The sequence below is a fragment of the Prosopis cineraria genome, unplaced genomic scaffold (assembly GCF_029017545.1).
Source record: "Prosopis cineraria cultivar Desert tree isolate PC_DT_omini unplaced genomic scaffold, ASM2901754v1 PC2, whole genome shotgun sequence".
NCBI classification, from domain to species: Eukaryota; Viridiplantae; Streptophyta; class Magnoliopsida; order Fabales; family Fabaceae; genus Prosopis; species Prosopis cineraria.
In genome coordinates, this window is record NW_026555333.1 from 19,781,639 (window position 1) to 19,794,346 (window position 12,708).

The 12,708-nt window shown below is 30.7% G+C and overlaps 2 protein-coding genes across 3 annotated transcripts; both read left to right on the forward strand.

Moving 5' to 3' along the window:
* Positions 1 to 2,848: 2,848 nt before the first annotated feature.
* LOC129303482 (nudix hydrolase 2-like) lies at positions 2,849 to 8,572 on the forward strand. Of its 2 annotated transcripts, XM_054942829.1 has the most exons (9): positions 2,850 to 2,990; positions 3,483 to 3,683; positions 4,459 to 4,524; positions 4,946 to 5,083; positions 6,412 to 6,489; positions 6,581 to 6,631; positions 6,713 to 6,747; positions 7,212 to 7,320; positions 8,231 to 8,570. In XM_054942829.1, the coding sequence occupies exons 2-9, from the start codon at positions 3,492 to 3,494 to the stop codon at positions 8,423 to 8,425; spliced, it is 864 nt and encodes a 287-aa protein (XP_054798804.1). In that variant the 5' UTR covers positions 2,850 to 2,990; positions 3,483 to 3,491; the 3' UTR covers positions 8,426 to 8,570. The 2 variants fall into 2 exon arrangements, with proteins under 2 accessions (XP_054798805.1, XP_054798804.1); XM_054942830.1 differs by lacking the exon at positions 6,412 to 6,489 and having other exon boundaries at positions 2,849 to 2,990; positions 8,231 to 8,572.
* Positions 8,573 to 9,596: 1,024 nt separating this feature from the next.
* Positions 9,597 to 10,031, forward strand: LOC129302614 (leucine-rich repeat extensin-like protein 1). Its single transcript, XM_054941527.1, has one exon. It carries the CDS (start codon positions 9,597 to 9,599, stop codon positions 10,029 to 10,031), a length of 435 nt encoding a protein of 144 aa, XP_054797502.1.
* Positions 10,032 to 12,708: the final 2,677 nt, after the last annotated feature.

Sequence of the window (12,708 nt, forward strand, 5' to 3'; positions counted from 1 at the left end):
TATAATTATTTTGATCAAAACCATATGAATTACAGACACGTAGATAGGGTTGAAAAGTAATTTTATTATCAACAGTAACCAAGATTTTATGAAAATTCATGGTCAGGTATCATGATGATAGTATTTGCAAAGAGAAAATGACAATCAAGATCCCATTAACTTATTAATTATAATTACATATTGTTAAAATCTCAATAATAAATTATAGATTTTAATTATAATTAAAAAAATGTGAATAACCAATTGAAAAGTCAACAAAATGTATTTTGAATTATTTGTAATATTAGTTAAAAATTTATTAAAATTAGTTATGAATTGCAAGTTAATCACTTAAAATTCTTTGCTATCAATATATAAATAAATTATTTAAAAAATATACTTAAAATTATTTGTATTGTCAATTGACAATGTAAGAGAGTTATTTGTGAATCGCAAACCCATCAATTGTGATTTTTTGTTGTCAACATTTAGGCAAATGGTTTAGCAAATTGAGAAAAGATGTTTGAAAAATTTTATAGCACTAGTTGAAAATTTATAAAAATCAGTGGTGAATTTCAAGCCAATTAACAAAAGATATTTTATTGTAAGTAAAGATTATGGTCTGTCGTTAAAATTTTGATAATTCAAAATCTATAATTATAATTCATGTTCTTATGAGATTTCTAATTGTGGTTTTCCATTTGAAAATCTGTTACTTTTGCTCCCTAGTTTAAATGCATTTAATATTCTTTGGTTTGCTTGACCAATTTTTTAACCTTGGCATTGGGTCTTGTCACTCACTAACACTTGTTTTGTATGTTCTAATTAATCTAATTCAAAATTGCTACTTCTTTCCATTGTTAAGACTTTCTCTACAATACTCACGTCACGCCTATCTTTATTATAAGATCTTTCAGAAATTTTTACATAAATTTAAAAAAAAATGACATATGGATTTACTTGTCCAATACATTCAAGTTAGTATTCCATATCACATATTCAGCTTCAATCTGTGAAAGAGATGATACAGCCTTGACTTAAGCTGTAGAGGTTAAAAAAATAATCATTTAATATTTTGGACGCAATTCTTTATAAATTAGGCCAATGTTATTTTCTAAAAAAATATCTTATATAAGACACACCCACAGGAAAGATTTTTTTTTTTTTGGGTGCCGGATAATATCATTGAAATATCCTTAAAAAGATTTAATATCCGATATGATCTTAACAAATAAAATTCAAGTCTCAACAAATATCTAATCAGTTCAAATTTTTATCTGATATTAAATTTTTTCAAAAAAATTTATGAAAAAATTAATTTTTTAATCCTTCAACTTTTAACTTACTTGTAACTCAATCCTTCAACTATGATTCGCTACGACTCAATCCCTCAACAATAACTCACTGCGACTCAGTTCCTCAACTTTTGATTTACCTATAACTTGGTCCTTATTTTTTATTTTTTTAAAATTTTTTTATCAAATAAGAGGGATAAAAAATGCTCATATATTATTTTAAAATACCCTCTTCTTATTCATTAATGTGAGATATAAGCTAACATAAAAAAAATTAACAAAGGTTAAGAGATTAATTTGTAAATGATTCAAAAATTGAGGGACTAAGTCATAAGCGAGTTATAATTGAGGGACTGAGTCACAGCGAGTTATAGTTGAGGGATTGAGTCACAGCGAGTCATAGTTGAAGGACTAAATTATAAGTGACTTAAAAATTGAAGGTTTAAAAGATTAATTTTTTTAAAATTTATTCATAATGTCATGTGGTTTTTTTTTTTTTTAGAACAGGACAAGTGGGAGTACTTGATAAAGAAAAAGCAGCTCTGGCGTTGACTTGGTCTTGGCGTCCCAACTTAGGCTGCCTCCACGTTTTCCTATCCCAATCAATTTGGGCGGCTTCTAAATCACACTGCGGGATAGACAAATTATTTTTGGCAATTTTTTCTTCTTTTTACCAACAAACTTTTTGTGGCTTTACTTCCCCATGTTTTCAAATATAAGTAATATTTTTATATGATTTTTTGTTTTTCTATAAACAAAATAATAATTTTTAAAAAGTATTTATGAGGTTTTTGAATTTCCTTTTCATTAAATAATAGTATCATTTAAGTAAGGAAGAAAAAGGATTAATCATAAGAGCTTTTTAGTCAAAACTTTTCAATTTCATATATAACTATCATGGTTCACCAATTTTTTTTAAATTGTGTGGGTTGATTAAAATTTACTTGTATTTGAAAATAGAGGATTGCTTCCTTCATTTTTTATTATAAGAAAAAAATGTTATATGCCTCTTTTTTATAAGCATTTATCATATTTTCTTAAATTACTTCTTATAAAGTTAATATCTATTTTTACAAGAAAAATTTATTTTATTAATTACTTGTTACAGGACTAATTTAATTCAATTTTTTTAATTTCAAACATAACTATTATACTTAACTAATTTTGTTATATTGTGTAGGTTGATTATTTTTCTATTATATTTGAAAGCCGAGGGTGGATGCATCAGTGAATATTTGAAATTGAGGGAGTAAGAATGGATGAGGTAATTTATGATTTTTTTTTTTTGCCAACTTTTTTTCTTTTTATGGCCAACAATTTAGGATTAATTACTGGTTATTATTAATTTGAGTTTAAATTTGTGGGTTTATAGCGTAAGAATTAAGGTATATATACTGGTTTGTTCAGAAGTTTACAATTTTTCATTCTTTATTGGAAAGGCTTCCAGAGAGTAAACGATGATTAGTTTTTAACTTCGCAAGTTTACCGTGTAGGGACAACGCCGCGTATCAGCAACACCTCAAGTGGAACTACGTCAACATGCACTCTTCTTCTTTTTCTTCTTCTATCCTCATGTTCGTTATATATTGAAATCCCGTCTCCCTCAACTCTCAGACTCCCTCTAACCATTCTGCACACTCCCAAGCTTCCCTTCCGTTGACCCCTTCCAGGTAATTTCATCTTCTGCGCTTAGTTTCTTGGTGATGCCTTGAACAGGTTTGTTGATTTGCTTGGGAGAGAAATGCTATGATTTGTTTTTCCCACTTTTATTGTTAACCTCACTGTGCAGTGAAGGTATATGTGAGGAAACATTGTGCAAAATCTTTCCACATCTTGCCGGAGGATTCTATGATGGTTTCATTAATTGTGTTTCCATCACTGAATTTAAAGTGGGGCGTGAGGGTATTCAAAATGCCCAAAAAAAAAAAGGGCAGAAGAAAGTTAAATAACATCTGTTTCTGTTATTTGTTTCTATTGTTTTTTATCTAGTCTTATCCACCACTTGTCGAGTCTTATTTACAATCCTGCACAACAAGTTTTGCTAGTAGCTTTGCTTTTGGTGAAACTGCAAGTGTTGTGAAGGAGGACACGAATAATTACAAACAGAATGCGGCATGAGTGTGGAAAATCTCAACTTCTCTTTGAGAACTTTTAAACCTGCTTCTTGGATTTTTTTTTTTTAATCATTTTTGTAATTTTAATGTGCAGTTCAGAGACATGTCGGTCTCAGCAAATTCAACTCAGCCGTCAACGGAGGGAAGGTTTGGGGAGAATGGTTTTGAGTGTGCGGAAATTCTCCCTGCAATCAATGATGCTCATGGAGGAGTCATTGTAGAGATGAAGAAGCCCATGAATCCTGACACTTTTGTCACTTTGCTCAGATCTTCACTTCTGCAATGGAAGCACCATGTATTTTTTATGATCCGAGATTCTCAGCATAAGCATCTATACTGTCCTGTCCTTGAAATATTTCTTGCATGCCCTCTGAATATACAATGAATTGTGAAGCATGCATGTGGGTCCCATCCACAGTATGTGCAATGTAATCTAAATCCTCTGCAGTCACAAATTGTACGAGTGAGTGTCTCTCTGAATGCATGACTTCATGGCTATGAAAGATCTGATTTGATAAACTTTGGAGGCATGTAAAAAACTTTTTCAAAAGGGCTAGTTAAGTGCATACGGTAGATCCTAGTAATGGAACGAGGACAAAATATATCTACATGAAAGACTGTATATATATATATATCTCACGTGCATTATATTTATAATTCCTCATGCTTGATCATTTCTATCTTCAAAGGGATTCTTATTTTATTTTCTTTTCTAAATTTAAAGAACAAGACAAAGAAAATTATGCTATGCTGTTGTTCATCACTTCATCTCCTTGATGTCATCATTTATAGTACGTGCATATCAAGGATCTTTCTGGAATGCGCTCTACATTCTAAGACAATGGGCCATCAAGTATTAGCTCCTACATTTTTCGGTATCAAGTAAAGGGTGTTTTTGGATCTTGCTTGAAATGAAATCCCCTTCCCTAGGTGATATCTGGACAAACAGGGGCCTTTTGGATAGTTCATATCACTATATTCATTCCTGAAATAGATAGCTCAGCCTTGCAATGAATATGAGAAATCTGAAACCTAGTCAGCATTTTAACTGATAATAGTTCATACTGCAGGGGAAAGAGGGTGTCTGGATCAAATTACCTATTGAGCTTGTTAATCTGGTTGAAACTGCAGTCAAGGTAATTATCATGTTTCCTTCACAGTTTTGCCAACCTTGGACAAGAAAAATAGGCATCTAACTGTCTTATACTGAAAATCGAACAGGTTACATTGATTTTCTCATGCCTCGTATTGTATCTAAACTAAGTCGAATTTTGTATCATATACGATGATTTTCTCACTCTGATTTGTTTTCTCTTATTGAACTGCCCCATTTTTCAAAGTTAATAAGGTTTCATGCTACTGCTGTGTGATAATTAAGAGCTTTAATCATGAACTCTATCACGTTGATGGTGTAGGCTTTTGTTTACAGTCCCATTATGGTTTCTTTAGCCCAAAAAAAAAAAAAAACACTCCCAGTTTTATAAATCAAATATAAGGAATTTGGGCCTGTGATTGTCATGTCTTGAAATTAATTATTCTGTGTTTGGTTGATCAAAGGAGGGTTTCTGGTTTCATCATGCCGAGCCAAGCTATCTCATGCTCGTTTACTGGATTCCTAAAACTGGCAACACTATCCCTCCTAATGCTTCCCATCGTGTCAGTGTTGGTGCTATTGTCTTGAATGACAATAAAGAGGTGATTTCTACGCCATAACAGACAACTTCATTTAATAGGGTTCAAAACAAGCTCTTGAAAAGTTAAAGGCTTACTCTCAAGCTCCTTTAAAATAGAAGCTTGCAGAGCATTTCTTAGGTTAGAAAGACGTAGAATGAAAAGAGGAAGTTTATGAAAGAGAGAGAGTAGGTTCCATAGTCTCACTTCTTGTGTTATTTTTCTCTCACTTCCAAGGCACTTTAGCTTAAAAGCATCAAAATTACCTTATTTAGTGCTTGTTTGAGATTCATTTAGTTGGGTTAAACTACGGTTTGTAGGCTTGAAAGCTAGGTAAAAAAATATGTTTGGGAGAGAGTAACTGACAAATGAGAGCATTTAATGCATTTTAAATTTATTAAATAAACTATTTCTCCTTTCATATTTCCTTTTGAAATTTGAAATTTTTATTATTTATAAATTTAACATTTTATTATTTGTAATTTATATACATATTATAGTCTTTAAATAGATCTAATTAAATTTTTTAGTATTCAAAAATATTTTCTACATTAATACATTAACTCTTTTATTTTTATAATTATAATTATAAATTTAATATTTTCTCAAATTTATCAAATTGCATACTGATATATATGTAAGTTTGAGAGACATGCAAGTCATGCCTTTTTTAGGGTTTTTTTATTTTATTTTACCAGCTTATGTCCTTTTTGGTTATCATATATTTAAACTTACTTTTTAATTATATCACCCAAATAAGTTTGGATTTGTCAAATTGACTTTTTACATAAGAGTATTCAAACATAAATTACATTATAATAATTGAATTTTAACCCAACTTTAGTTTGCAAATGTAGTTTATGCAAAATGTAATTCTTCTGCCAACATAAATCCAAACAAGCTCTTAATCTTTCTTTGATACATGTGGCACTACGATTTAATTTTATGACTTCAAGGGAACTATCTAAACTTTCACCATTATATTATAGTTGGTTCATTCTCATATTTCTATAACATATCAAGCACCTGCAACGTGAGTCCTTTATATAATTTTGGTCTCTCTGACCTCCGCATTCGTTGTTAAACTGGTATCCATTGACCAAGTACAAGTGTATATTACAATATAGTCTCACTGTCCAAAATGAATAGATTCCACATTCTCAAATAATATTCTTGTAGTTACTATTCATTCAGTTATCTTCAAGCTTTAACGTCTTTTTGAGTCACCTTCTTCAACTACTATTGCAAGGGAGACCTTGGAGTTTAAAAGTAAATCTGTACATCTTCTTGCAGCAAGTCAAAATGAAAGGTCACGCTTACTGTTTTCTTTTGTTTGGTCTTTGGACCTGTAGGTGCTGGTAGTCCAGGAAAAGAGAGGTAGATTCCATGGACTAGGGTTGTGGAAAATACCTACTGGTGTAGTGGATGCTGTATGGATATTTCCCCTAAGAATGTCTTATAATTCTCAAAACTAAACTCCTATTCAGTTAGAATCATGACACTGGGGTTTGGTGTCTGCAGGGTGAGGACATTTTCAATGCAGCAATCAGAGAAGTAAAAGAAGAGACAGGAGTAGGTTCTTTAATTGATCTGATATTTTTCAAAGTTCTATAATGCCTCGATCATATTATCAGTATATCTTTTCTTCTTCAGATTGATACAGAATTTGTGGAAGTACTAGCATTCAGGTAAGGATTTTCTAACTTGTAGGGCAAATGAAATGTAGAAATTATTTCAGATAACCTGCGTTCTAGTCAGGCTAATTTTTTCATCAATGATTTCTTTATCTACATTTCAAAGATGTCATGTGATTTAATAAGAAAAAGCATTTTAAAAAAGGAGTCATGTTTATGTCTTTGTTGTGTCCAACACTCTTATTAGAAATGACATGAGGCATTTCATTTGTCGTCTGTGACATTTCATATAGTTACATATTATGCATATATCCTACGCATTTTGTGAGCTGAAACTCTAGTTTTCTTCGCTCTGATTAGAAGGCAAAAAACAGAAACTATAACCTGACATTATGAGAAAGTGGGATGTTAGTAACACATTTTAAAGTTTTTGAAAGTCTAACATCCTGTATCCTAATCTTCTTCTCTGTTTCCTACTTTTTTGTTCTCAAACTGTTTGTGATGCTTCTGATATTCAGACAAGAACACAAGACCTTCTTTGGGAAATCAGATCTATTTTTTTTGTGCGTGCTGCGTCCTCTTTCTTTTGACATCAAAAAACAAGACCTAGAAATTGAGGCAGCTCAGGTAACCTTTTCTTCCCCCCTGACCTTCTATTTTTGTCGATGGTGTCACATGTTTAGAAGGCTTCAAATGGAACCATGCGTTCCAATAACAATGGTATTTTTCTAGAATCATCTGATGCTAAGTTTTCTACTTCAAAATCTTGATTTTTCTAGAATCTTGTCCCAATCCCCTCCGTTTCTACGTTGGTGTCATCTTGCTTTCTTTAAAAATTACAGATTTTTCAAAACTACCCTTCTACCCAAACTTAATTATATCGCCTTATTTCTCTTTTTCCACAATAAATGAGGCTTTTTTTGGAAAAAAAGATTCTTCATTACTTTACACAGGGTCTTGTATTAAGGAACAAATAAAATTTCTGACCTTATGTTAAGAAAAGAAGTAAGTAATAAAGAGGATAGGAGGGAATGTAGGCCCCGCTAAAGTCCACACAGGTGCACTATATTTTTCTCTTCTACTTATTTCCTTCCGTACGAGAGAAATGTTGTCATATAGGAATTATTATTGATACAATTTCTCTGTGTAAGAATCAATACTTCTATGCAAAAATTATTAGTAAAACAAGTCTACGAAGAAAATAATTAGATGTAAGTTTACAGCCATGACTGAAGATGAAAAAAATAGACATAAGAGTATATCAAACAATCCCTTCACTAGGATTTACAATTCACATGCTTTTTTTTAACATCTATCTGTAATTGTAATTAGATCTCCTTGAGATTTTTCTATATTAGATACGTTTTGACATTCTCATTATTAGCTTAAAGATTCACATGGTCATATATTTGAATTAATTTTACTTCGCTATTCATCATTTAGGCTCCATGTTTTTTTTTCCCTACTTTGAGAAACCTGAGAAGTTGAAGCATTAAATTCTTGACCTACATTCTATTCTCTTTTACCAAACTTGAAGTGGATGCCATTCGAGGAATTTGCTGCACAGCCTTTTAATCAAAAGCATGAGCCCTTCCAATACATAAACGAACTATGCTCCTCAGCGGTACGAAGCAGCTATGCTGGATTCTCTCCAAGGCCTATTTCTTCATATTTCAAGGAGCAGTTGAGTTTTCTATATTTTAATAGTAATGATCTTCACAAATCCTCTTAAGTCTTCTTCCCTAGTCAGTTTATAGATAAAAAGTTGATAGTTATATGCATTTCTTTCTTTCTTTCACGGACAAGTAAGTTCTCTTTTCCTTTGGAAGAGACGTTTAATTGACATATCAATTTGTTATTTTCTTTTTTCCTGCTCTTTCGCATGCTTAGTGAATGAGTTACTCGCTACATCCAAAAGGTCATCATTCTTTAGAAAATGGAAATATATTTAAAGTGAAAGTAAAAATGAGAGTTATGATTTCAACCCAAAAAACAAAAAACAAAAGAAAGTTACGAAATTATAAATGCGTTATTTGTAGTGTCTTATCAAGCAGTTGGAGGGGAAAAAAAGTATAGAACTCTCAACATTGAAAAATTACTTGGCGCTCATGTCCTCAATCTATTTATCCTCTGAATATAAAAGGCTCAAATTACTCAAATACACTTGAACAGATATTAACAAAATTCGGTGATTGGTAAAAAAAAAACAAAAACAAAAACAAAATTCGGTGAACCCCCATAAATTAGAGTCTAAAAAGTAAATTACATTATTCACAACTCGTGAATTGCTCAGCTTGCTATACGTTGCATATTTTATATTTGTTTAAAACATATTTTATGATATTTGATACATATATGGCAAAAATGTCTCTAATTCACAATACTTTACGGTCCGCAGCTGAAAAGTGTACGTTCAAGAACGTCTCCCGTTGAAAGTCACTTAGCCCTCTGTCCGATTTATTTTCTCCTGACTTCACGTCTTGTATTTATCCTATTTGGTGTGAGACGTCTCAAAAAGACATAGATACAGCATTTAATAATTAAAGTTACTTTAATTGCAGTTTGATACATGTATAACACTATTGAATTGTCTGTAACTCAAAAGCTTCATCACACACGCTGCTTGTTGAAATTTGTGAGCTACTTTGTACTGTGGTGACAGATGTTGTGCCAAGCGGCACCGTATCAGCAACCCCAATGTAAATCTGTCCTGACTTAGTATTCTGGAACACTCTGCTTTCCATAAAGCTCTTTGATAAATCAACTTTCCCTTTACTTTTTCCTTCATCCCCATCATCCCCATCCTTCCAATCCTTCTTTTTCTCGCCTTTTCCTTTCTTCCTCCTCCTTTCAAAAGTTCTGCTTTTTTCAGCTTTGAAAGAAGATCCCCACATAACAGAAAAATGTCTCCTGCAAAGTATCTTCTGCTTGTAGCACCGGTAGTAGCAGTAGTAGTACTTTTCTCAGTGTGTGAAGTTTCTGGGGATGATGTGATTCCACCCAAGTGTGACCCTCCATGTCAGGTGCTTCCTCCACCAACTCCACCACTTTCTGGCGACCCCTCTTATGGAGCTCCGCCGCCTCCATACGGCTACTCCATTTATGACGCGCCGCCGCCGCCGCACAAAGGGTCAGGGCAGAAAAAATGCCCTCCCGCTGCTCCACAGGTTCAGTGCTGCCCCCCACCATATCCTTATTACACTCACGCCCCTCCATTTCCTTATTACACTTATGCACCTCCTTACACTTATGTGCCTTATGGTGAAGGAGGAAGTCTTCTTGTGCCTATTCTAGCATCTCTTATGATGATCTTTTCTTCCTTCATCTTTCTCTTCTGAATTTGGCTGCTGCTTGTTTTTTAATTTTCTTTTTTTTTAATTCACCGTCCAGCGTGAGAATCAAAGTTCATTTTCAAAATGGGTGATCTATGTGTATGATATTGTAATAAAATACCAATAGAAGGCTGCACATAGTAATCTTAAACGCTGGTGCTGTAATTAATATGTTTATGTATGTGATGTTGTAATAATTACGTTCATGGTAGAATTCTGTCATCTTCTGCATCCTACTTGGTATTCTTCTATGAATAAAATTCTATTTGGTTTCTGATCAAGGTCATTACATGAATGTAGAGTTTATGATTTTAACCTGTCATCCTTTAAGATGTATGGATTTCCTTGTTGACTTGTGTACATGGTTAGGTTATTTTCTTACAAAGTTTAACTGTTTCTGATGAGCACTCTTACTTTGGTCTTATTCAACTTCATTCCAGATCTGTTCTCATGACTTCCTAGGAATGATGGGGTATTTCTATATGCTAACTGATTGGGGAGTAAATTTCTTTAAATAATTTGTCTTTAACTTACAATTTTTCTATCTCAGCATAATATAATCACAGAGAGAGAGTCAGAGAGATTTGGATGGTTATGAGGGAAGGTGCTTGAGATATCAGAGGGGGAGAGGGTCTCCGTCTCTTCACTTTTTCCGTGTTTTTTTTTTTTCTCCATTTCTCAATCATCACCGTTCATTGATGATTGAAAATTGGGGAGAAAAGAAAGGAAAAGAAGTGGAGAGACCCACTTAGGATAGAAATGGAAGTGTAGATACGTACAATCGTTGGGTTGTGAAATGTGAGCAAGGGACAGAGCATAGTGAAGTGAAACTGAAAACATGTATCGCTAGGTGGCTGAATTGAGTACTATAAAACAAAAGATAGTTGTCCTCGACTTTGCTACCGAATGACTGCATTTAATGCAGAACATGACCTCTGCTTTCCCAAGAAATAACACCTAACTCCCTTAGAATTTAACTGTAATAAAATAAAAACAAATTCATGGGATTTAATTCGCCTGGTCCAAAATGTAAGTAACTTTTTTTAACAGGAGAATGGTATTGAAGTCCCAAACTAATGAATTTCAAACAGTTAGATTTTTGACAAAATTTTAAAGAAAATTAATTATAAATATTGTTTTAAATAGTTATAAATTCAGAAATTTTAACTGTAAATAAGAAATTTATATTTTAAATATAACTCTCAATTTACAGTTGAGATTTTTATTTATAATTTCCTGTATTAATATTTAAAACTTATTTTTTAGAAAATTTTGTTAAGACTTGATTGTTATAAATTTTAAATTTTGGGACTTTATTGTCATTTTTTAATTATACATAACAATGAAGTTTAATTATATTTTTATTTTTGTCGAAATGTATTATAGTTTTTATTTTATCCTTAGCTTCAATTATCAATGATAAATTAAATTAAAAAAAGAATAAGAATGGTGATGGAAAACACAAGAAAACATATTAATAAATGGAAAAATTATACATAGTATTTGTGGAGCAGATTTATTTTAAAATAAATCTTATAAAATTTAAAAATTATAATTAAATCTCTTAAAATTTGAGTTTAATTTAAAATTAAATTGTAAAGATAATAATATTCATATTAAAAAATATTACATTAATTAAATAATTAATTTATAATTATAATTTTTTACAACTATAATTTTACTCATCTAATAATTAAATAATCATGTATTATTAATGAAGTTTAACATTAATTATTTACAATTGTTTTATTAACAATTTATAATTATAATTTTAATTTTTTTATAACTATAATTTTACATATTTAATAATTAAATTAATCAATTTAATTTAATTATTGATTGATTAATTTAATTATTAAATATATGAAATTATAATTGTAAAAAATTAAAATTATAATTATAAATTACTGATGAAATAATTATAAATTATTTAACTAATGTAATATATATACTTAACAAGGCATTATTGTCTTTTTATTTAAATTTTAAATTACACTTAGGTCTTAAAGAATTTAGTTGTAGTTTCTGAATTTTGCGAAATTTATTTATAAATAAATCAACTTTATGAGATCTATATGTAATTTTTCCTTACAATAGATAAAATGAAAAAAATAATTTTTATAAGGGTTAACGTCATTTTGTATCTAAATTGTGCACGAAGGTCACAAATGTTATAAACTTAATTATAGGTTAATTATGTCCTTCAACTTTAAATATTTTTTTCATCATCACCCTGTCGTTTTTTATTATTAATTGACTGTTAGTGAACTTTACATTATATTTTTTTAATATTTTTTATTATAAAATATTTGAGTTGAGAGGTAAAAATACTCTTAACGTGATAAAATATTAAAAAATAGTAAGACTCATTGATGATTAATAAATATTAAGTATTTTTAATGTTAGAGTGATAATGGGGGAAAATTTTTAAAATTGAGAGAAAATTGATTGATTGAGTTTAAGAACATTTGTGGCCTTTCATATATAGTGTGGGGATAAAAATAACTCTTAACATTTTTTATAAATATTAAGTTTTTTATATTTTAAACTAAGATTGATTGAGAAAAACAGTTTGCACTTTAGATTGAAGGAAGCATCACTATCAACTTTGTTTAGAGGTTTTAGAGGGCATTTAATTGTCATTTTCATGTAATTGTATATTCAGTTAGTTATTAAAAACTGC